The following is a 27,593-nucleotide window of genomic DNA, read 5'->3' as shown; positions in this document are numbered from 1 at the left end:
GTTTGTCAAACCGAACGGTGAAATATATCGCACAGAATCCCTCCATGACGAGATGAAAAATCTTGCGACGTTTTTACAGTGCAAGCACGCGGAAAATACTGACAAATTACTAACTAATTGTTTTACCGTTCCATCTGTTGCGGCTCATTTCGCCAGAGAACGAAATTCATGGAAACCAACACGATTTGATTTACTCGAGGACGTACGCGCAAGTTGCGTCGAATATGGACATGGCGGATTATGGAATACCAAATACAATTACAATGATGTTATTTCGGTTGATATGGTTGCATGTTATCCAGGAAGTTTTCTGGGATACGGAGATTGTTCTACGTACTTTGAAAGATTTGGTCACCCTACAAACGAGATGACGCGAGTGGCAATTAATGGACCATTACCTGATTTTGATCTGACTGGATTCGCCTGTATTGAGTCGTTCGAGTTTAACGAAAATCTTCACAAGATTTGTTATGTTTGGTTTGGCAGACATTTTTGTGAAAAACGTTGGGCACCTATAGTTCTGTTGCGATATATGCTAGATTGTGCGATACTGACATCGTTGGTGGTCAGTGAGGCAATTATATCATATCATGCACAGACCAAAGTTTGGTTGCCCATGTCAGATTCTGAAGTTATTAGCGAGTTTAAGGATGATATTCCTAATAGACTCAAAACCGCAAAAGATCTCGGTAGAAAAATTATAGGTAAATTTACTCAAGGTGGTGCATATGATTATAAAAGACATCACGCACGATTAATTCTAGATGATGCCGAGTACGATTTTATAATCGCTGATACAACGGCGAAAAATATATTTGTAAATCGAGAGAGTGTTTATTTATCCGACGGAACAAAATTAGGTACGATCGTTAGTTACATAAATGACGTATCCCCGCAATATACTCATCTAAGATCTTCCATGTTGGCTTATGTTTCTATAAATTTATTATCGATGATTAATAGATTTCCTGAGACCGCAGTCAGAGTCGCAACGGACTCGTTTTATATTTCAAGTAAATATTTAGAACCTGTTATGAAATTTACAAGTAATGATGAACGATGGGGTTCGTGGAGAATAAAAAAGGAACTATTACACAATTATGTAGAATCAGCAGATGTTCCAGTGAGAGATTTTTATCGTGAGGGTAATAAAATATCAGAAATGTCGAAGGCACCATCGTTGAGTGATCCAATAACCAGATATAAGACAGTATATCTCAATGGACCTGGTGGATGCGGCAAAACAACTCGAACGATTAATGTTTTTAGAAATTCAGATATAATCGTGCTGACACCCACACATAGACTTGCACGTGAGATGAAACAGCGGCAAGTACAATCGTGCACGTATCATAGTTTCTTCCGATGGCGCGGAGATACATGGACTCCTGAACGGATGGGAGAAAAATATATACCTAAAATAATTATTTGGGATGAGATATGCACGGTGTCATTAGATACATTAAAAATATTTCTTGATTGGTTGTTGACGAAAAATACTGCCATAATAATGTGTGGCGATCATGGTCAACCGCCGCCTTTTGTTGGACCATCTCCACATGATTGGTTAAAAAATTTCGTTGATTATTACGAAGAAATAGATGATGATCATAGAGCTCTTGATGCAAATTTGAAAGAGTTTAAAAAATTAATCAGATTACAATCAAACAAAATTCAGTGTGAAATAATACGTGGAGTGATCTCAGAGACATCAATGAGTGATTTTTTGAACTCATGGAGACCCAACGATTTGATCGTAGCAAGTAGAAAAATAATCAGAGACGCTTTACAACAACAGTTATTTCAACTACATAAAGAAAAATATTCAGAATTACCCGTACCGTTGTGTTATAGACCATCAGATACACGAAAACAGAATATTAATGTTGATATTCCAGGACCCTTGACAGAGTCAAGGAAACAGAATCTCGTATTAAATGATATTGTCGCCGTTGATATCAGTGTGGTCGAAGATGCAATACACGCTGACAAATCTCCATGGGTGTTGGGATACGCTATGACGATCCACTCGTCTCAGGGATTAACTATTTCTGACACACGAGTCTGGATTGTAGACGATCGCATCGAGTGGTCAAATTTAGTTTATTTAGCGGTATCGAGGGTCAGAAATATATCTCAATTACGTAGAATTATAATTCCTGAAATCGTTGATAAATTTAACATCATCGATGATGATATAATAAGAAAAAAATTAATCGGATACAAACAATCTGACAAAAAAAATAAACGTGACTTTGATCTTGATGTTGAATTTATTATTAAGTTAAAACAGCAGCAGAACAATCATTGCGCATGTTGTAATTGTATAATGTTATGGCGGTATTCGAGTAATGATTCAAGACAATTTACCGTAGATAGAAAAGATAATAGTCGCGGTCATACACGAGAAAATACCATGTTAACCTGTCTTGAGTGTAATCGACGTCGGGGTGCAGGCACCCTGGCGCTAGTTAAGTGATCGAAATCACCGAAGTGATCGTGGCGGTAGTTGTGTATCCGCGGGAATTATTTGTAGTTGTTCACGCGTAAATCCACGTTGAGGAGCAGCAGAATCTAATCTGTAGATTGCAGGTCTGGAAACGCCTACATTTCTTCCAGTGGATCTTGTCACGGTAGATATTTTGTGTGTGGTAACACTCCAAATAGGATCAGTTGCTCTCGCGCTACCACCTTCAAGTTCACCAGGCTCATATAAATATCTGACTGTGACATCACCTAATATTTTTTGTTTTCCAGCATCTTTCCGTTGTGTTGGTATATTTTTTTTGTGACCGCGCTAATGGGTTTCATGTTGGTTGTTCGTGTGATCTCATTATTTAATGCAGCTATCACGTTTGGTAATCTTGCAACCCATTCACGAGATCTTTTATCCTGAATAAATTCCCTCGCGTATTGATATCCAAATAACCGTTCAGCAAGTGTTCGATTAAATCGCTCAACAATTGCTTGATCACGGTGAATTGCAGTATGACCTCGTCGTATTTTGGTATTATGTTGTTTCATCAACGATGATACTGGACCAAGAAATTCCTTGCCAGGATCAACCTGTAGTAGCTGCGGCCATCGCAGACCACCTCGTGGTCCGAGTCCTCGTTGATAAATTCGTTCAAACGCATCGGCTACTTCAGATGATGTTTTCGCCGATAGCGGCTCTGCTTCTTTATATCTACTTGCAACATCAACTACGGTTAACGCGTACTTGTACGTTTTTCCACGTACAGTATCATGCGGTAAAAACAGAATATCAGCTTGATGAACTTCATTAGGAACACTGACATCGAAATACGAGTACTGAATTTGTTTAGGACGTGGTAGATAAATTTGCCATATTGCTTGTTTAGATAACCACGTTTTAGCAGTAGAATGTTTAACCGATGCTGCATCAGCGAGTTTACCAATTGCTGCTTTGCCTCTCCAGTATCCTCTCGGTGAATAATAAATTGATTCCATTATTAATTACCAGCCCCAATCGCTAATTTACCTTTCATCGAGGATCTTACTAACCAATTAGCTAATGATTCTCTAATATTTTTATTTTTTATAGAATTTAATGAATGAATTAATTTTACATCTGCAATATGCCTATCTTGTAGATTTTTACTCTTATAAGCTACATCATGAACATGACAAGCTCGATCAATAGCATTTATTGGTTCCTCGCCTGGTTTTGGTTGATCTTGATCATCGAGCCTGATATCAAGTCTGGTACCAGGACCGCAATAATTATATCCTGGTAGATGTTTTTCTCCGCTGTATTTAGCCCATGGAGCACCTGGAAACTTTGACATCAAATTAGCAATATCACCACCGCGCTTATTAGGTAAAAACGAAAATTTCTTTCTACCGCATACAGAACATTTTCCACCGTACGCTATTTTTTTGTTTTTTGTTATAACCGTAGCTAAATCAACAGTTGGAGTTTTAACTCTACAGCGTAAACAATATAAATTCATGTTATAACATATATGGATATAATTGATTTCTCAGCAACTCGGCAACGAGAGCCAGTTAAGCATCATCCTGCGCTACCGAACTCCATCAGAATGATTATCATAGGACCATCTGGATCGGGTAAGACGCAATTATTACTTAATCTGATAATGAGATGGTTGAAATGGGATAAATTGTATTTAGTAGCACCATCCGTTGATGATCAACGATGTTATGATGTACTTAAAGATTTCAATGAAAACGCGCGATTACTGGATGAAGATAATGATGTTATAGAGTTTATAACCGATATTGATGAAGCACCATCCGTAGATTCCATAGACGGATTTATTAATAATTTAGTTGTATACGACGATGTGATGCTAGATAAACAATCAAATCCAGCCAGAATATTTTCCCGAGGGAGACACAAAAATACAGACGTGATCTATGTTACTCAACGATATACACAAATTCCGAAGGTGATCAGAGACAACTGCAACATTTTAGTTGTGTTTAATGGCGTAGACACACACACGTTGCGAAATATTCATCAAACTTGGTGTGGTGGTGACATGGATATAATTAAATTCAAAAATTTCTTCTCACGAGCGCAAGCTACCCCGCATGGATTTATAACAATAAATTTACATGATCCAAGAACAAGATATCGTGTGGGTATTGATAAAATATTTGGGTAACAGGGGGTGATGATAAAATTAAATTGAATTAAACAGATATCATTAATATAATGAACAACTGTGCGTGGCTGCGTCAAGGAACAACAGATAAATGCAACAAAAGGTGCCGTGGAGAATATTGCAAGAAACATAATTATCTTATAAAGAAAAATCCTCATGCTGGTCCACGAAGATGTGTTGGATGTAACAACGGCGTTAGAGGATTATATCAGATTTGCAAAAATTGCGGTGGAGATCGATACAGAAGTTTGATGATATATTATAAACACAGAAAGAACATAAATCCAAAAATAGAAAAACCACCATCAGAACTTGAATATTACTTGAAACATAGAACAAATAAAGATGAAACAGATGAAGATTCCCATGATTCAGATGATGATTCCCAATATTGATAGCAGCAGAGAGGGGCGTCTACGGTTCTGTTTGGGACAAACAATAATCGTAGACGTGGTAATTGACCTCTATGAGTGGTCACTATTTTTTTTGGTAAAACACAAGGGTGACCATTCCCCTAAGTGGTCTGTTCACCCTCTCTGCTGCTGGCTCTCATAAGGTCTGACTGATCACAGGAGTTCAGTGGATGCTCTGAGCCAGCTCTCATAAAACTGACTCATCCAATGAGTTCATGGAACCCAGTTCAGTGGATGTTGTGAGCAAGTTCTTGTAAGGTCCTTTTTATCACAGGTGTTGAGGGATGCTCTGAGTAAGCTATACAAGCCCTTTTGAAGTCCACTGACATTTCCATTGTTATTTAGTTCCATTCCCATTGTTATTTAGTTCCATTTCCATTGTTATTTAGTTCCATTCCCATTGTTATTTAGTTCCATTCCCATTGTTATTTAATTCCATGTCCATTGTTATTTAGTTCCATGAGCAGAGGCATGAATTGGAAATTAATTTTAAAACAGCCCGGCAAATATCCTTGTTATGAGAATGAGTCATAAGTTGTAGTCCTCATAGTCCATTTTATTGCAATGTTCCTGAGTATATGTATGTATGTATGTATGTAAGTGTGTGTGTGTGTGTATATATATATATATATATCTATATATATATGTGTGTGTGTGTGTGTGTGGGTGGGTGGGTGTGTGTGTACATACACTCAGGAACATTGCAATAATTTTTATTTGCCTTTTAAGACAATTAATGGACGAATCAAAATCACGTGGATTCTTTATTAACATAAAATAGAAACTAATCTCTCTAAATAAGAAATTCTTTGGATACAATGTCTTTTATTCATCAATTTAGTTATTTAAAATGTTTTATGACAGTCAAGTGATTACCAGTAACCAGAAATGTTCAATCTTTTGTTCATCAGTGAGTTAATGTGCTTGATAAAAGTGAAGCGGTTACTAATGGCCACGATCTTTCAATCTTTTCAGATGAGAGAGGGACTCATGAGGCATTCTGTCATCATATGGACGAACAGCTCCGGCTGTACAGATCTGTTACTGTCATATCGCTGGCTGAACTTGCGGGCAAGGAAAAAGTGATAGTAGATGCATTCCTAAACCATGTGTTGGAGTACAACTCACCAGATGTCACCTTTGTGACATTTGATTTCCATGAATACTGGTAAGAGAACATATCCTCTTGTGTACAGTAAAACGAGTGTATACATTAAAGCAAGTATGTACAGTATACCAGAATGTACAGTAAAACCAGTATGTACAGTACAATCAACATATACAGTATATTCTGTGTCCAGCAAAAAGCAGTATGTACAGTATACCAGTATTTCTAGTGAAACCAATGTGTACTGTATACTAGTATGTACAGGAAAACCAGTATGTACCGTAAAATTCAGTATGCAAAGTACAACCAACATGAATGGCATACAAGTTTGTACAATATACCAAGATGTACAGTAAAACCAGTACATAGAGTATACCAATATGTACAGTAAAGATGGTGTTGGTGTTGTGTGGTTTAACGCCATTTTGCAGCACACGATAGGCTATACATGGCGGCCAGTATTAATGGTGGAGGAAGAACACGGGAAACCCCCGGAAAGAACCACCGACCCACGAGAAGCGTACAGTAAAGTCAATGTGTATACCATGTCAGTATGTATAGTAAAAACAGTTTTTAAAGTATACAAGTTTGTAAATGTGTATGGTGTACCAATATGTACAGTATTATTCATGTTGACATGTTTCTTCTCACCAGTTTCATCATTGTTCCAGTAGCTCACTCAGTCCGACTTTAAAGCATTAATTTGCACCCAACCTTGAATACAGTCAAAGCCTTTAATGGGAAATTTAGGACGGTAACATTTGATTTTTTTGTTATAACATCAGCTATAAAAGGTCAGGTAATTCTTCATGTGAGTTGGGAAACTCTAGGACATTTTTATGATAAGATTAATAGGCAGCCGGGGGGGGGGGGCCGAGTGGCCGAGTGGTCTAAAGCGCTCTCCGTTACGGATCACTGCCATCTCGCCTCTGTCTGCGTGGGCATGTGAGAAAACTTGCCAGTCGCTTCTCGTGGGTCGGTGGTTCTTCCCGGGGTTTTCCCGGGTTCTTCCTCCACCATTAATACTGGCCGCCATGCTGAATAATGGCGTTAAACCCCACAACAACAAATGAGGCAGTCAGGGCCAACCTTAAGCTGAATGGACCGATTTGGCCCAATCGGGCCTCGCGCTCATTTTTAAATATATATCTATTGAGAGAAAGTACGTTTTAAGAGATGGAAGAAATTTTAAGTTCCGTATCATATAAAACTTGTTTAAAAGTGTATTTCCAAATGCCATGCTCACAAGGGGCCCCGCACGTTAATGAGTAGGGGGCCCACCAAAATGATCCAGATTGGGTCCGATGTTTGCTAAGGTCATTACTGTTGCAGATTTCTAAATATAATGAGTGATTGGTGTTACTGTTAAAGTTAACGAGGTTTTGTAAACAGTCCAATGCTTAAATGAAAGTACTTTTCTTTCTTGTTCAGAAATACTTAAGAAACATAAATATGAAAATTGTAGTCTTTCTTGTTCGATCTTATTTCTGTGTATCTGACGTGGTAACAACCCATTATAAATGATGATAAGTAATTCGTTTTGAGACTGTTTATTAATATTTTGAATTATTCACACTTATTAATGAGACTATGTACCTTTTATTTATATCTGCCTAATCTCTCTTCCAGCCGAGGAATGAAGTTCGAAAATGTCAACATTTTGACTGATGGCATCAAAGACATCATCAAACACATGAGATACTGCTGGTATGTTGTACATGTACATGATGAAGATTTTGTTTGACTGTTGTGTTATGGGGGATCAGGGGTGGGGGGTGGGGTGAAGTGGTCTAAGGCATTCACCTTTACAATCCCTCACACATATCACCTGGGTTCGAGTCTCGGCTCTGGCTGAGGGAGGAGGATCATTAAATTATTTGTACATATTGCAATCATGAAATCGACATTAATCATTCTGGAGCGTACAACATCCATTAACATAGTAATTCCATCCAGAATCAGGACCGTTTAAGAATGCAGAGCTCAATCCTAAAAGTAACACCTTTAAACATTCTAACTTGAGTGTCCGTTACAGTTTTGACACTCCCTCATGGCAATGCCGATGCAAGTAGATCTTTCTCTGTGCTGAGAACAAATTCAACCAGATCTTTGGTGAAGGTTGAACTGCATTACTATTCACTAGATAACAGTTGTGAAGATGAACACAAATGACAACTGCATCACCTTCAAACCAGTGCAGTTTAAAGATGGAAACTTCGTGTGTTTTTAAAAATAAAATAAAAACATTTTCTTAATGCCTGTGTGGCTGTGATTTATATAAGTGTGGGAACAGTGTGTGTGTGTGTGTGTGTGTGTGTGTGTGTGTGTGGTGATGTTGATCATGCTAACTCTTGTCAGTTGTTTCTTTTTGAATGTGTATTTTTGTTAAAGTTTTGTAAAAAAACAAACAAACAACCTTTCTTATATTCAGATTTGACTTTCCAGTCATTTTCTACATGCTTGTATGAGTAGATAACTTATTTTTAGTTGTACAACATTATTGTTTTGGGTCACATGCACTGCCCCCTCCCCTTGGGACCTCAAAACACACTTCTGAGTCTCAGTCCCCTTGCCTCCAACACTGCCAGGGAAGATTTGCAGGTGTTACGTATGAGTAAGGATTGGCAGTTGAAGGGAGTTTAATCTTCTGTTCCAAGAATCAGGTGCAAAATGATCATATCAAAAAAGATAACATTTCTTTTTCAGTGCTGATACTTTTATCTATTTCAACCTGTTATGCAAGAAAGGTAATATATTTTAATTGCTTGATTTTGCCGCTGATACATATATCCTGTTTTATGTAAAGACCATATAATATAAAGTGTCAGATCGTACCTGGAAGATCCCAAAGACACAGGTTATAGGTACCAAATATACTCACTTAAAAGATGAGTCTAATAGCAGACTGCATCGACCCAAATCTGCCATCACTTAATGCATCAGCAAATGTTGGGCCATGTAGTTTGTTCAGAGTAATCATTAGGACAAACACCACTGACATTAATTTGCCAGTGCATTATGTCAGCATATTAAGGTTCAGTGTTGTTTGCAATTGGAGTTACATATGAGCAAATATATACGGTAAGTGTCTGCACATGTATAAAGAGGAGCATTTGTTATAGATGCAGAAAAGCTGTCTGCCTTTTTCTGTTGACATAAATATTTAAGTTTTGACCTATCAGGTATTTGGTATTTGATGTATTAGGTATTTGTTTTGTAGGTTATTGCAGTTCTTTAGTCACATACCCATGCCCCACATTTTTTCAAGTTTTCGTTTTGCCAATAGCTTGATATATCAATTTTATAAATTACTGTCATTCTTTAGTCACATACCCATGCCCCACATTTTTTCAAGTCCATTTTGCCAATAGTTTGATATATTGATTTTGTAAATTACTGCATTTCTTTAGTCGCAAGCCCATGCCCCACATTTTGTTGAGTCCACTTTGGTGAAAGCTTGAAAGTGACAATCACTTTGACCTCCATGTGCAATGTCCATCAATCCTTCCAGACCCAAGACTAGTATCAGAGCTCAAGCTTTATATGCATGTTTTTATCTAGCTGTAAAAAGGCTTGACCAAAAGGAAATATATTCTTTATGCTTCTTGTTTTTTAAAACATTTACTGAATAGAAACCAATCTTTAACTTGTACAGATTTCCAAGGCATGTGTTTCCCTTCATAACTTGAATGGATTTCCATGACATGATATCTGTGCTTATCTTCATTACTTGTACAGATTTCATAGGCATGATCCTGTGTTTGCCTTCATAACTTGTACAGATTTCCAAGGCATGATCCTGTGCTTACCTTCATTACTTGTATAGATTTCCAGGGCATGATCCCTGTGTTTGCCTTCATAAATCTTATAGATTTCCATGGCATGATCCCTGTGCTTATCTTCATTACTTGCACAGATTTCCTAGGTATGATCCCTGTGCTTATCTTCATTACTTGTACAGATTTCTAAGGCATGATCCTGTGTTTATCTTCATAACTTGTACAGATTTCCAAGGCATGATCCTGTGCTTATCTTCATTACTTGTACAGATTTCCTAGGTATGATCCCTGTGCTTATCTTCATTACTTGTACAGATTTCCAAGGCATGATCCTGTGCTTATCTTCATTACTTGTACAGATTTCCTAGGTATGATCCCTGTGCTTATCTTCATTACTTGTACAGATTTCCAAGGCATGATCCTGTGCTTATCTTCATAACTTGTACAGATTTCCAAGGCATGATCCCTGTGTTTGCCTTTATAATTTGTATGGATTTCCAAGGCATGATCCTTGTGCTTATCTTCATTACTTGTACAAGTTTCCAAGGCATTATCCCAGTGATTATCTTCATTACTTGTATAGATTTCCAGGGCATGATCCCTGTGTTTACCTTCATAACTTATACCGATTTCCAAGCTAGAATCCTTGTGTTTGCCATCAAAGAAATAATGTATGTAACTCTTTAAATTCACATCCACATCATGAATACAATACAAACTCTTGAAATTTCTATCCTAGATAAGTGCACTGGTTTAGTTGTGGATTTCAAATGTAGAAATAAATATGTTGGGTTGAAGATGACATGACTAGTTTTTAAAGAAGGTTAGACTTAATATATTCAGACAACACTATTTATTGACATGATTTAAAATTAGGTGATATTTTATAATACTTAATAAAGACAGGAAGAGATAATGACTCTATTTTTAATTGTATCCATTTCATACCTTTACCCTTCCCCCCCACACATCAAATAGTGGTGGTGTCTCAGCTTTTAGTAAGTAGTAAGGGTTCATATTTATTGTCCTCACAACTGTGTCTTGTATGTGTTTTCCTTACAACTGTCTCATATTTATTGTCCTCACAACTGTCTTATATCTATTGTCCTTACAACTGTCATATCTATTGTTCTCACAACTCTGTCTTGTATGTATTGTTCTCACAGCAGTGTTTTATATGTATTGTCTTCACAATTGTCTCATATCTATTGTCTTCACAGCTGCATCTCATATGTATTGTCCTTACAACTGGGTATTGTATGTATTGTTCTCACAACTGTCTTGTATGTATTGTTCTCACAACCATGTTTTACATGAATTGTCCTCATGACTCTATCTCATATATATTGGCCTCGCAGCTGTGTCCGATATGTGTTGTCCTCACAACTGTCTTGTGTGTATTGTCATCACAACTGTGTCTCATGTATTGCCTTTACAACTGTGTCTCATATCTATTGTCCTCATAGCTGTGTCTTTTATCTGTGATCCTCACTATTCTCATATCTATTGTCCTCATAGCTGTGTCTCTTATCTGTGATCCTCACTATTGTGTCATTCTTTATTAGATATATAAAACTGTGGTTGTTTACCCCAGGAATAGAAGTCAATTTGCCATAACTTAACATTACCATTATTTTGTGGTCAAATACTGTAATAAATTTTGCAGCTTAAAATAGTTGCCTTTTTTGTCTATAAATCTGTATTTTTATGTTAATCATTTAAATTATTTCATTGATTGTTCTGATATTATTATTATTGAAAAACTACCATTGTGGTCTTCACACCCTCAGATAAAGGATACCTGCTTATACAGGACAACATTCTCAAACCCCCTTGTCTTTATTCCCTTTACATATTTCATGTTTATATATGGACACCTGTCCATAACTGAGAAAAGTCTATTACAATGAAATCAAAGACTGGAATGCCTTACCATTGACTATTAAAATTATTACAAACTAGAAACATTTAAAACTACAGTAAAGTCTCTCCTTACCATACAAGATGAAATTACAATGCAAAGGAATTTCTCTGCTATTGATTTCAAATAATTGCCTTTTCTTTAACTTCTACCATTTTTCCCCCCATCAAATAACCAATTTATGACAAGTATTCTTATTCTAAGAACACTGTGATCAACTTATAATTTTATTATCTTCCAACTTGTACTTCTTTCTGTCTGCTGGAATTTTCTGCATTATTTTATTGTTACTGATTCATGTGTCTTGTTGGTATAGTTTTAAATCTGTTAACTATACTGTCATTATAACCCATTCTATCTTGTTATACATCATTCATAAATTTTGGCCCCTTCCCAATTTATTGAACCACAGGTAGGGCATTACTCCCATAAAGGCTTTATGGGTAATCTTGTGATTTTTGGAAATAAGCCCTGCAAAGGCTTTATGGGTAATCTTGTGATGGTTGGAAATAAGCCATACAACGGCTTTATGGGTAATCTTGGGACTGTTGGAAATAAGCCATACAAAGGCTTTATGGGTAATCTTGTGACTGTTGGATATAAGCCATACAAAGGCTTTATGGGTAATCTTGTGACCGTTGGAAATAAGCCATACAAAGGCTTTATGGGTAATCTTGTGACTGTTGGAAATAAGCCATTCAAAGGCTTTATGGGTAATCTTGTGACTGTTGAAAATAAGCTCAATGAAGGCTTTATGGGTAATCTTTAGTTTAATCAACATGTCTTGTTTTATTTGTGTTGTGTGTAGATTTATTATATAATGTGTTTGTGATACTGTATATGTATTAAGTGTTTTACTGGGTATGTGCCTTTTATACTTTTATACTGGTTTATGTTGATTGCTGCATGTTTTATGTCTGGTATCAAAATTTGTATGTATTGCATGTTCTAGTGACTTTACCAAACGAGCTACTGGTTTTACTATGGCTGACCCTTGCTGTAGAGGGTAATGAATGAAAGCTTTCTAACTTTAGTTTACTCTTGACTACAGGCACTCAGTGATCTTGACTCATTGAGTATGCTCCACCTACTCATTTGCATATCAAATTCTGACATATTGTTTCTGCAAATTTGCATACAGACTGCAACAGCAACACTGAGTGCCTGATGAAAATTTGTGTGCAGACTGCAGCAAAAAATCTGAGTATCTGCCACATATATACTGCAATAACGATGCTGGGTATGTGCTGAAATTGGTACCAATTTAATTAAAATCAAATCATCTACCTTGTTCTTCATGCAGTTTTGTAACGTGACAAGGCCATATTAATTAGAAGATCTGATTTTAATCAGATTGAAAGTTTCACAAAATTAAGGCGAATAATAGAAGTATATGTTCCAGCCATAGTGGCTGGACTTGTGACCAGCAGAGAATGGAAACAAATCCTACCACTTGATCCGACTGGATTCACTACTTTGTTGTGTTCCTGAGCAAGATACTTTATTTCACTTGCCTTTGGCACCAACAATGTTCATATGCTTCCATAAAACAACAGAGAAAAACAATGTTATACAAGCAACAAATTTAAATGGCAGAGGTGTCTGTGGACTCGGTCCAAGCAGGATAGATTATTAATTACGATTGTCGTAACTGGCCCATACTCCAATATTGTCAGAGTTTCACTGTGATGATGACAGATAGGTGTGTGTGTGTGTGTGTGATTTGGATTTTAATGTAGCTTTTGAAATTTGTTCTGTCATATCACTGCAATGTCTGCTAAATGGCAGTATATAGTGATGTCTAGCACTGAGGCATCATGCTGCAGACATCTAGCATCATATCCCACCCAGTCACATTATCTTGACACTAGGCTGACCATTCCTAACATTAACCTCTTAATGCTGAGTACCAAATGAGGCAGCTGCAGGTACCATTGTTATAAGTCTTTGTTATGATTCAGCCAGGTTTCAAACCTGCGACTCCCACATCTAAGGTAAACACTCTAACCACTTAGGCTACTGGAGCAGTTGATGACAGATAGGTAGCAATTGATGTATGATCAGTCATTTTATGTTACTGACAAAGCTTAATTTGAGCTGAATTTTAATTTTAGGGTGGACAGGAAAGGGGTCATCTGTGAGCAGAGGGGAGTGTTCCGAGTGAACTGTATTGATTGTCTGGACCGAACCAATGTGGTGCAGACAACTATTGCCAGAATCGTCATGGAAACACAGGTGCCAATTAGAACAATAAACAATAATTTTTAGGCTATAGATTAAAGTTCTGTTCTGCATTTACTTGAACCTTATTCATTATTTTCTGTCAAATATTCTCAACTTTTTTATTTATTTAAATGGCAATATTTCAAAACTAGGCAAATAGCAGATGCCATGTCAGTTATAAATTGCACCCCTCCAAAAACTTTAATAATTCCTACTTCAGGATTGTATTTATCAATAAAGAGAATTTTTTTCTGGGATAAAAAAAACAAAGCCAACAGTGAGAGTAAGCACAGGGATCATACCTTGGAAATAAAGTTTTCATGATGAATATGATGCACAAGAAGATAATGATGGTTACTGCTAGATAGTACACAAGAAGCAAGGATTATGTTTTGTATACAAAAACAAGTACAACCAAATAAGAGAGTACAACCAAATAACAACAAGATATTAAATAAACCATATAAAGCATATTGAATGAGACATATTCAGGGCATTAGATTCTTATAGATAAATTATAGCAATTTAACAAATAGCTTTAGGTACACATTACTTTATTAAGATACATCAGAGAATGCTAGAGGTGAGGAATTACAATTACGAAAGTGATATTTATTGTTGCCACCCAAGAACAACTTTTATGCCCTCTTGATAAGTTATGTTAGAATTCTTCAGCAGTATGGAAGCAATTGCAATATAAAACATAAAAACAGCATCCTATAAACTTACAGGAGACATTCTCTTCAAAGAAGAGATGCAATCTGGAATACAGAAAAATGAATAGATATAAATATTACAATTGAAAATAAGTGAATATGTAATAGTAACTGCACACTGCTCAGACCCAGATCTGCCTTTGCATAATGTGCCAGCAGATCTGGGTCTGTGCAGTTGGTTAGGAATAATCAACAGAACACACAGTATAGACCCTGATCTGTAGGTGCATCATGCTTCAGCAGATTAGGATCTTTGTTGTTTGCAGTTTGCTGCGACTTATATGGTAGGTCTTCATATGTTTTGCTAATATCTGACCACACTGTATTGGTAAGAAAAGATACAAATGTGAAATTATTGTCCGCTTTGGAGAAAAACAGGAGACATATTATCAGTGCATTCACCTGGACATCCAGACAGCCACCCATCATATTTTCCTGTCTGCTTTATAACTTTGATATTTTGGAATGAAACATGGTATGTATATACATTATCATTAGAAGGAGTGACATACCACATTAGGCATCATATCTTCAAAGTCAATGTCACAGCTTAATATTTGATGGGTTTTTTTTCTCCATCACACATTCACTGCTTCTCAATAATTTTAAATCCTTTTGAAATTAAGGATGAAACTTGGCATACTTATAGGTCACCAATAAAAGGTGTGTCAAATACCATATCGGGGAGAGACTATTGTCAAGGCGAAGGTCATAGTTCAATATTTTATGTTTCCATCACACTTTCACACTTTCTCCTCTGAACTTTGACTGTAGAGACATTTGAGATTAAGAGATCAAACTTTGTGTAAGTAATACTATACCTGTTGCTATTGCATAGCTGATACTTTTCTGGGTCCTGCCATTAAGTTGAACAAGAAAATTCCAAATCGCTGGATCACCTATAGGACACCCCATAGATACATTGCCCATGGGTACTGTCCTTTCATTCTTTTTTTTCCTGTCACATGCCTGTAGGACACCCCATAGATACATTGCCCATGGGTACTGTCCTTTCATTCTTTTTTTTCCTGTCACATGCCTGTAGGACACCCCATAGATACATTGCCCATGGGTACTGTCCTTTCATTCTTTTTTTTCCTGTCACATGCCTGTAGGACACCCCATAGATACATTGCCCATGGGTACTGTCCTTTCATTCTTTTTTTTCCTGTCACATGCCTGTAGGACACCCCATAGATACATTGCCCATGGGTACTGTCCTTTCATTCTTTTTTTCCCTGTCACATGCCTGTAGGACACCCCATAGATACATTGCCCATGGGCACTGTCCTTTCATTCTTTTTTTTCCTGTCACATGCCTGTAGGATACCCCATAGATACATTGCCCATGGGTACTGTCCTTTCATTCTTTTTTTTCCTGTCACATGCCTGTATTGTCTACCTTATGTTGATGAAGAGTTGCCATTGCTTGGTGGGTTAACAAGCAAAATTTCTATATCTCAGTGTGCATATTGATTATAAACAGTTGAGTTATACCACTGGTCAAGTTTCTTCTCTGTTAATTTAAGCTCTCTTGAGAGTTATTAGCATTTGTTAGAAAACTCCTTTTTTATGCCTTTGAATTTTTCCCTTCCAAGGGTGTTAGTATTGTAAACATTTTGGTTTGCATTTTTTGAGCTGGGGTAGGTATTTTGTTAATTTTTCCTGTTTCATAATGTGTGGTCTCTGGAATTGTTCATAACTATTTTTATTTACAAATCATTGTAATTCATGTTACCTATATTGTGAATTGTGTTATCTTAGACTTGGTTAATGGGTCACACACCACCTTTTACCTTATGGTGGGCCCTGAGTGACCTAGTGGTCTAAAGCCCTGGCCTTTACTGGTCACTGCCATCTCACCTCTATCTGCATTGGTTCAAGTCTTGGACTCAGCAAGTGTGGTTACATGAGAAAGCTTGCCAATAGCTTCCTGTGGGTCATTGGTTCTTACCAGGGTTTTCCTGGGTTCTTCATCCACCAATTATATTATACTACATGTTAACGTATGTATCAGATTTAGTGTGGGGCACTCATGAAGAACAAGGACTGATTCATATGGGTTCATGATCCTGGGAAGAATCTACCTTCCACATACACAATTTGGCTGGTCTAATGATACAGCTTTAACCTAGACCCTTCCACCATTAATGACTGAGCCACTATGGCTCCCACAGTGCAGGAGGAGGGAACCTGCAAATAACAGGTAAGTATTACATCATTAAAATTGGTTTCTCCCTTTTAATACTTTTATATACATCATTACTGGAAGGTATGTTGCATACCATATTGGGGGTGCTATGTTTAATGCCAAGGTCACAGCTCAGTATATATATATATATATATATATATATATATATATATATATATATATATATATATATATGTTTTCGCTCTCACTTTTCCTTCCACTGTACAATTTTAAAGCCATTTAAAACTGTGGAATGATACATAGTATAATTATTCATCATCACTAAATGGTGTGTTGCATACCTTATTGGGACTACTCTGTTCAAGGTCAAGGTCTCAGTTCAGTATTTTATTTTTTCCACCATGCTTCCCTTCTACTATATTACTTTAAAGCCTTATTATTGAATGAAACTTGATTTACCTTTACAAAGTCAAGGTCAGAGTTCAGTATTTTAAAAGCAGTTATACATTATCTGCTTTTTATTACTTTTGCGATATCTTTTCCCATAGACTCGAAGGTGTAACTTCCCTTCTCCATTTAGTAATTGGAAGCCAAGAAAAAAATAACATGATCCCAGTCTGATCCTCTTGTTATTTCCACCATGGTGAATATCATCCTTCTTGTTCTTGGAATTTGTGTGAGTATCTTGTGTCTGAGCACACCAGATGTTTCATTATTAGCAATGTCTTTTGGAAAAATGGCCATCATATGTTTTCCTCATTATCCTTTTTGTTTAATTTGCAATTTGTTTGTGGTGCTTCCTCGTTTTCATCCCTCTCAGTAATCACTTTTAGGGTAAACACTATCCACTTGTATTTTGCTCCAGTTCATTACATTTGTTGTTTTTCCTGTTCATCATTCATTATTCCATATGCAGCCATGAAAGGACAGATTGGGACACACCATGCCTGCTTGGTGTGCACTTCATGCATACATATAGATAGATGTCTGTTTTGTTCTATTTGGCCCAATGAGACTGTACATAGCTGAAACTTGATGTACCTAAAGGGACATGCTTCCAGCTCTTCTTGATTGGAACATCACTCCATTCCCAGGAGGGACATGGACACTTGCCAGTTTAAAGAATTCATCAACTTGTGTAAGAGATATTTCTGTGGCTCTTTCTATGACATGGAAATCACCAGGTTAAGCAAGCATAGGATTACTGACACTTGTAGAAATGGAATTGTCAGCCGGCTTGAGGGAGGGATCCTAAGCTTGTTCTGATGGAGTGAAGTCCCCAACACCCAGTAACAAGTCTAACCTTCGTGGTACAAGGAAAATGCAGCTTTCTTCTCACTTTAAGTGGATCTATTTGCAGATTGAACATATGACTGTTTGTCAAATTCAAGTTCATGTACAGAGATGAGGACATCGTGACTTCATCACCAGACTGATACTTGACCAGGCACCAGATAAGGTGATTAGTACAGATCACTGGATGATTGTCACCAGTCACTGGTTGCCAGGCACTGGGTAATATTTAAAGTACCAGTCCTAACAATAACCTCTTAATGCTGAATGCCAAGCAAGGCAGCTGTTATTACCATTTATATTAGTCTTTATAATTACTTGACTGGTGTTTGAACCTGCAGCCTCCCACATCCAAGGTGGATGCTCTAACCACTAGGAGGTTAAGAGGTTCTTGTTAGGACTGGTTGGCCTGGTGTAAGGATAATGTGACTGGGTGGGACATCATGCTTCATGTCTACGGCATGAGGTCCCAGTGCAAGACATCACTATAAACCGCCACACTGCAGACATCATAGCCATATGACTGAAAAAATGTTAAAGCTACGTTAAAAATCCAAATCACACACACACACCAACTAGGAGGCAATCAGCTTCCATGATTTACAGTGTCAAATGGAGAATTTTCTATCATTGCTGCAGTAGAGAATGCATTAAACTTATCTGCCCACCCTTTAACTGCAGTTGTAGGTTCCCTTCCTTTTTTCTTTTCTTTGTAAAGATGATGGCTCAGTTTACATTACATTAAGGACTATAAAGCAGCACCCTCCAGTACTCTTAATTACTCTGTGTAGTCCTTAATAGGATCAACCCTCATCTTTTAGAAGTGATCAGGTACATGTATTTTGAACTTCAGAGAACAGTTGCTCATTTTAAGCCTAATTTTAACTTTGTATGCATCATTTGATCATTATCTCAACCTCTTTGTGAACCTTTGAGTGTAGCTTCCTTTGCAATTCTTACCCTTAAGACAGTCTACCTTCTGTATGTATGACATAGTTAAAATTAGTTTTACAGACAGAAAAAATACATTTTATTAGAATGCTGTTTGCATGAAATAAAAGAAACTTCACTGTGTTCAAGATTGTTGCTGAAATTAAAAGAAAACTGTAACACATGTATGGGCAATATTTCTTCATTTTTTTGTCAATTTTTTTTTGCATTTAGGTCAAAACTAAATAGTTTTTTGCACACTGTTTGCACTATGTTATATTGAAAAACATAAAACATGATGAAGGGATGCATCTTGATGAGTGCTACAACCTTTTTTACAAAATTAAGTCACAGTGACCCATTTTTCATGGATCACTGAATTTGATTAAATTCGGTGTTTTATATTTATTTCGCATGCTCAGTCAATGCTAGAGTTATTAGATGATTGTATGTATTTCTTTTTTCATCTATTACTTCATTCCCAGTATAAAGAAGATTACTGTGGTCTAAATTTACATTTTACCAGCTTAGGTTTAATTTTTGCATTTTACTTGTGACTAGGGGGCCCTGAGTGGACGAGTGGTCTAAAGCGCTCTCCGTTACTGATAACTGCCATCTCATCTCTGTCTGCGTGGGTTTGAGTCTCGGATTCGGCTAATGTGGATATGTGAGAAAGATTGCCAGTAGCTTCTCGTGGGTCGGTGGTTCGTTCTGGGGTTTTCCTGGGTTCTTCCTCCACCATTAATACTGGCCACCATGTATAGTCTATCATGCGCTGAAAAAAGGCGTTAAACCCAAACAACAACTACAACTACAACTTGTGACTATATAGGTTTTTTGCATGCTGTGACATACTGTTTAACAGAATAGTGAAGCATGGAAGATTCATGCATCTTAATGAGTATGAGTAGTATGCCTTTCATGCCAAAGTAGGTCACTGTGGCCCTATTTTACACTTCCCTGATTTGAGTTAAATGTTGTGTTTCAAGTTAATTTCTCAAAATGCTGTTCATGCTAGAATATTTAAACTAGCTGATTGTGTGCATATCTATTAATACCACACCCATACAACAAGAAAAGGTCATTGTGACCTATATTCATATTTCCAGGTTTAAGTTTTTGTGATTTGTTGACTGTGACATTGGTTTTGGTATGCTGTATACATACCAGCCTTCCTAGAATCATGAAACTTGCTTCACTGAGATTTGTGCATGCTTTTATATATACTAACGTGAATAGAAGGCCCTTTCTTACCAGTATTCATGAAAGTGGGAATGAATATTGTTATTCATTGATAAAACTTTCTTATCAATGATTCCACATTGTTGATCATGATAGGTTTCTCTTGACGAGTTAACTTGGCATTGTACATGTGAATGAGTAAGTAAACTACATGCATTTTATATGCGGTTTCAGCTGTAGTGGTTCAACAAGGTGATGCTTGTAGATGGCAGAAACCTGGCTGACTGTCTAAGGTTACTCAAAGTCTGCCTCAGCTGTAGTAACTCATCAAGGTGATTACTTGTGCTTGTCAGTAGTGCTCATGTGGCTGTCTTTCCCAGATTACCTTGTGACTTTCACCCAATACAGTCTCATGTCACTGAGTGTCAAGGATAATAATTTTTTTAAGCAGTTTTTATCAACAGTTATTTAAAGAACATAAAGATGCAACAATTACTCTCTGGTTTTTATCAGGTTATTGCAGCACCTTTATGTATAATACATTTTTAAAAAAAATATCTTTATGCTGTATCACAGTATCAACAATTTGTCAAGAAATCTTTAATCTGAATGTATTTTCTGAGTGATAATTGATGTTTACATGGCTGATGGTGGAGAGAAGCAATGTAATGATTGATTTTATTTTTTGTATGGCAGGAAACATTACCACAGATGAGTACTCTTCTAACTGTACTGTTTCCTCCTTAAATTACCACAGATGAGTACTCTTCTAACTGTACTGTTTCCTCCTTAAATTACCACAGATGAGTACTCTTCTAACTGTACTGTTTCCTCCTTAAATTACCACAGATGAGTACTCTTCTAACTGTACTGTTTCCTCATTAAATTACCACAGATGAGTACTCTTCCAACTGTACTGATTGTTTCCTCATTAAATTACCACAGACAAGTACTCTTCCAACTGTACTGATTGTTTCCTCATTAAATCACTGCAGATGATTATTCATCCAACTGTTCTAGCCTGATTGTTTCTTCATTAATTTACCACAGATGAGTACTCTTCCAACTGTACTGATTGTTTCCTCATTAAGTTACCACAGATGAGTACTCTTCTAACTGTACTGATTGTTTCCTCATTAAATTACCACAGATGATTATTCATCCAACTGTACTAGCCTGTTGTTTCTCCATTAAATTACCACAGATGATTATTCTTCCAACTACTGTCTCCTCATTAAGTGTACAATGTACAGTTATTTTTCTGCAGTTATTGGAACTTTTTATGGAAACATTTGTGCTTACTCCTAAAAATGGCTCAGAATTATTGAGAAGTCAAGGTCAACATATCAAGATCCATCACATCCCCTTGCAGAAATAATATGCCCGTAGAATATTTAATTCCAGAGCATGCAGTATTTTCAGATCCTTTGTATGTTCTTGTGTGTGTGTGTGATTTGGATTTTTAGCATAGCTTTAACAATTTTTCAGTCATATTGATACGTTGTCATCAGTTACCGGTGGGCAGTTTATAATGATGTCTAGCACTGAGGCATCATGTTGCAGACATGTAGCATCATGTCCCACCCAGTCACATTATCCTGACACCAGGCCAACTGGTCCTAACACTAACCTCTTAATGCTGAGTGTCTAGCAAGGCAGCTGCTAGTACCATTTTTATAAGTCTTCGTTATCGCTCTGCTGTGGTTAGAACCCATGACCTCCCGAAACCAAGGCAGACACTCTAACCACTTCGGCCACCAAAGCAGACATATGTTCTTTTGTATTTCTGCCTTTAATTTGTATGCTTCCATTTTGGTACCAGAAGGGGAATATTGTTTTGCTGCTTTCTGCATGTTAATATATCCATATTTTTGTACATGGATCCTGTATTCAAGTACAATTAAAAACAATTTGATGAAAGCAAATTAAATTGACCAGACATCCTTGTACTCATGTAAGTAATCTGATTTTATTTTCATGCCATTTAAACAAAATCAAAATTTGAAATTCTTTTCCTTTGCTTTTTGGACTTAATCTGTTCACAGTTATTAAGAAAATTGATGACCTGAGCAAAAGAAATGCAGACTGTATGTTGCAAGTTTAATTACCTAAATGATTATTGTGAAATTTAAGTAATTGCTTTACTTTAATTTGATGTTTGTACTTTTTTAAAAAAACTTTTATTACAAAAACTTTCTGAAGGCAATCATTCTGAAACTGATTTATTTATAGAAATGAAATCTGGTCTGCATGTTCGTGTATATATGTCTGTGACAACTGTATAAAACTCAGCTCAAATTTTGCATGCTGATTTGTTTGTAAAGTACAGTAGAATAATTACAGTCAACCTACATTTTAAAACAAGTTATTATAATTACAAATGTGCCAGGTAATTTAATATTTAGAGCAGAATTTAATTTTGTTTGGTCACACTACAGAAAGATATAATGCCATTTAGTTTGGCAAAAGTCCACTTGTATCAAATAATTCTTTCATGCAAGGCAAGATTACTAGTACATGTAACATTATTTATACATGTGCAAGGAACGATTGCCTACACATATGCTAGTAACATTGCTTACACAAGTGCAAGGAAAGATTGCCTACACATATACTAATATTGCTTGCACATGTGCAAGGAAAGATTGCCTACACATATGCAAGGTAACATTGCTTACACAAGTGCAAGGCAAGATTACTTGTACATAGAGCATTATTTATACATGTGCAAGGAAAGGTTGCCTACACATATACTAGGTAATATTGCTTACACAAATGCAAGGAAAGATTGCCTACACATATGCTAGGTAATATTGCTTACACAAGTGCAAGGAAAGATTGCCTACACATATGCTAGTAACATTGCTTACACATGTGCAGGGAAAGATTGCCTACACATATACTAATATTGCTTGCACATGTGCAAGGAAAGATTGCCTACACATATGCAAGGTAACATTGCTTACACAAGTGCAAGGCAAGATTACTTGTACATATAGCATTATTTATACATGTGCAAGGAAAGGTTGCCTACACATATACTAGGTAATATTGCTTACACAAATGCAAGGAAAGATTGCCTACACATATGCTAGTAACATTGCTTAAACATGTGCAAGGAAAGATTGCCTACACATATGCAAGGTAACATTGCTTACACAAGTGCAAGGCAAGATTACTTGTACATATAGCATTATTTATACATGTGCAAGGAAAGGTTGCCTACACATATGCTAGGTAATATTGCTTACACAAGTGCATGGAAAGATTGCCTACACATATGCTAGGTAACATTGCTTACACAAGTGCAAGGAAAGATTGCCTACACATATGCTAGGTAACATTGCTTACACAAGTGCACGGAAAGATTGCCTACACATATGCTAGGTAACATTGCTTACACATGTGTAAGGAAAGATTGCCTACACATATGCTAGGTAATATTGCTTACATAAGTGCAAGGAAAGATTGCCTACATATATCCTAGGGAACATTGCTTTCACATGTGCAAAATAACATTACTTACACACATATATTTCTGTCTAAAAATTGCAGTTCTACATGACATATTTTCAATTAACAAATTTTTATGCAGCAAAATATATTTGATGTACCATTCATCTACCAGCTATTTAGATAACACACAATACATAGGTTCATTATAAACTTTACTGTAAATATAGATAATCTTTGGCATATTGGGGACATGTCCTATCACACAGCACATTGCACCAGCAGAGCTCTGAATTTTTTCTATAGAAATACCTCAGGAAGAGAGACTTTTGGGGAGTTTGTAGGGTTGTGAAGAGTGTCCGACACCTGTATGTGGAGCTGCAAGGGCCTGATACGAGGTATATAGGGACATTGATAACCGAAATTCGACAAGTCGAATCATGAGGATGCTATGATGACAAACTTCAGCTGATACTCCATACATGCACCATGGGAAGCGGATATGAAGTATATGGGCATAATAGTTGAGTACATTTAAGTACTGACACAAATTGGGGGTCAAAGTTGTGAATGTATGAAACTGACAATCACCCAGGTTGGGAATTTTGTTTCTATGGGAATACCTCAGGAAGAGAGACTTGGGGAGTTTGTAGGATTGTGAAGAATGTCTGACACCTATATGTGGAGCCACAAGGGGCTGATACGAGATATATAGGGACACTGATAACCGAAACTCTAAAAGTCTGATCCCGAGGATTGCCATGATAATAACCATTAGCCAGTTTGGCAATGGCTACCCAGAACAGCTGGAATGGTATGCTATGCAAGAAATATCCCAAATAAAGAACATGGTGGAAGGAGGGGAGGCAGGTGGTTCTTTCCACAAGTAATGTTAAAAATTAGATGAAGCATCTACACTGAAAGGTGCGCATCTCTACAGGTATCACTGTTGCTATATGAATGACACCCTAACTGACACATTGTTTGATCATATGATCCAACTCAGTCATCTGATTGGTTCAACATGACAACATATCTAAATTTAGTTATTAGCTTATTAACATATATTGGCTGCAATGACATAATGTCTGGGCATAGAAACCATAGTAGACAAAGATGGGCCCAGCAAGGGGCCAGAGAAGGATGCATTGTGTTTTACTCAAACTACATTTAATCAATTAAACTATAATTTAAATGGTTGTTACACAGATTTCTTATTTATCTGTACCAGGTTTACTCAAGTTACACTCTATATAAAATTGGATTTCTTATTTATCTGTACAAAATAGTTGTAACAAGTACCAGGTTTATTCGAGTTACACTCTGTATAAAATTGGCTGTCATATTTTTGTCATTCTGCATTTCAGTGCAGAAAGCTAGGACTTCTGGCTCCAGATGAGAGTCTTCCCCTCAACTGCCGCAGAATCTACCAGCAGATGTGGGCCAATAATGGAGATGCTATCAGTCAACAGTATGCAGGGACAGTGGCTCTGAAGGTAAGGTTTAGAGTGGTTGAGTTTTCAACAAAAAAACAACCAACGATCAGATGCATATTCCATCTATCTATCTATCTATCTATCTATCTATCTATCTATCTATCTATCTGTCTGTCTGTCTGTCTGTCTGTCTATCTATCTATCTATCTATCTATCTATCTATCTATCTATCTATCTAGATAGATAGATAGATAGATAGATAGATAGATAGATAGATAGATAGACAGGTAGTGTAACGTCGCCTTCTTATAAAAAGGGGTGCTTAATTGGGTTTGGCTGCATTATCCAGAGGATGACCTCCCTCGATATTATAGCTCGGCAGGAGTGAATGAAGAATGGAATTTCAACATAGCACTGAGCGAGAATACTGGGGAGAAACAAAACAATACGAGCCCCCTTTGACAAGAAAATAACATATTTAATCAGAACAAATTAAAACAGTAATTCAAATTCAAGTTAGATTATATAAGTAGAATTTAATAGGTGTGTCCAATTTGGATTTATTACATCATCATAACGAGAGGTGAAAGAGCGCAATGTCCACGATTGATTGCATCACCTTCATTCACTTTGACCATATATCAACGTCTCCTAGTTCATCCTTCCAAACTCTAGGTTCTGCCCCTTCATGGACTTCCTGGTCCTTTTACTCTGACCTTGTCCTTCTTTCTTTCTTTTCCCCGTACTCCAGTCTTTGGACTGTCTCGTCCTTCTCTCCGAAAGCTGTTCCTTAAAGGACAGATTTACCCCATAAGACTGTATACTTTCTGTTCAGAGGCACATACTACAATTCACTTAATCGTTATTCAGAGCCTGTGGCTATCCACACATCGAGTAAATTCTAACTTAGTACGGTAGGACATTGTGGCAAATCTTTAATTACCACATGACTACTAAGTATTACCGTATTAATTTACATATGCTACTACATGTTTGATCACTATTGCATGAAATTCAAAAGAACTGTAACTCATGGCATTTCTTAACTACAAGATTATCCAAGCATTACAAAATCAGATATAATTAGGTAATTATCGTTAACTCATGATGATCTGTATTGTCCTAACAACAAAGGAAGTTATTTCATATAACCATATGAAGTCTTACTCATATGAACATTTGGATCGCATGCAGTCAATTCTACCAATGAACTAATAACTGTAAAATTGAAATGGTAAATTGCATAACAATTCTAGCATCAACACTTTCCATAAAATTGAATAAAATAAATTGCATAATAACTCTTAGCATCAACACTCTTCATGAAATTGAATAAAGTTGCATAACATCTCTAGCATCAACACATTCCCATGAGTTGAATAATCAATACATAATATAGAAACGTAGTCATAGCAAACGCATTTGTATAAAACAAGTAATCAAATAATAGAATATTGTGTGAAACTAAAATTGTGTACCTCTTCGCTGCTTTTCTTTCAGGACTTCTGTGTCCTAGCACTAAACATGCCTATCTTTTTACATGATGACCAACCAGTCCCTTTTCTTGTTTCACGAGGAAAGCACTAATCTTTAGGCTTCCACGTAGTCGACTAAGTTTTCTCTTCCAGGAAAATTTCAGACTAAAGAATTTACACTAGGGTTGTCACTTTAAAGTCGGATTGCTCTAAAGTGTAAGCCCTAATTTATTCTACCCAATCGTAGGCAAGGGGCCCTAATCTTTCCCAAAGAAATAATTTCTTTCATCAGATTTAGACAGCTCAGAATCTGTGTACAACAGTGCATGACAATTTTCCCTTTGAAAATATGATGAGTGGACATAGGTTCCTACCAAATGGTTAGGGTCGGTAGCTCAAATGTTTACTTCTAAGGACCGTTTTAAGATACCCTGGTCAATTTCACTGGGTCGGAAATATTTTTCCTTTGAAGTTTACACTGACATGGGAGGAAATGAACGATGAAAGTTCAGAGTGACCCTTCACAAAAGACTTTCCTGGCTTAACTGTAATAACTTTAATTGCTAAATGCATTCAACTTTAAATTTTCTGTAATTCAAAATTCGACACTTCACAGATAGATAGATAGATAGATAGATAGAGAGAGAGAGACAAACAGACAGACAGATTAATAGATAGATAGATGGTGCTATGACTCTGTGGTTGTAAACTAAGTAAAGAAAAGAGGGAAAACCAACAAATTTTGTAAAGTTCAACAAATAATGTTTTTAAATACAAAGTGAAAATTTAAAAAGAACTTAGTATTTGAATTAAATCCTAAAACTTCTATCAAAATTCCAAAGTATGGAGTATTCCTAATG

The 27,593-nt window shown here is 36.6% G+C and overlaps 1 protein-coding gene across 1 annotated transcript in view; it reads left to right on the top strand.

Moving 5' to 3' along the window:
* The first annotated feature begins 6,044 nt into the window (after positions 1-6,044).
* LOC149795008 (uncharacterized) overlaps positions 6,045-27,593 on the top strand; it is a 69,714-nt gene continuing 48,165 nt past the window's right edge. Inside the window, exons 1-4 of the mRNA XM_089964675.1 lie at positions 6,045-6,233; positions 7,803-7,880; positions 13,988-14,108; positions 25,190-25,318. Coding sequence (XP_089820801.1) covers positions 6,076-6,233; positions 7,803-7,880; positions 13,988-14,108; positions 25,190-25,318 — 486 coding nt within the window. The 5' untranslated portion in view covers positions 6,045-6,075. The remainder of the gene's footprint in view (positions 6,234-7,802; positions 7,881-13,987; positions 14,109-25,189; positions 25,319-27,593) is intronic.

The sequence above is a fragment of the Sinohyriopsis cumingii genome, chromosome 7, assembly GCF_028554795.1.
Source record: "Sinohyriopsis cumingii isolate HCF-2022 chromosome 7, ASM2855479v2, whole genome shotgun sequence".
Classification (NCBI taxonomy): Eukaryota; Metazoa; Mollusca; class Bivalvia; order Unionida; family Unionidae; genus Sinohyriopsis; species Sinohyriopsis cumingii.
This window is presented reverse-complemented; position numbering and strand designations above follow the sequence as displayed.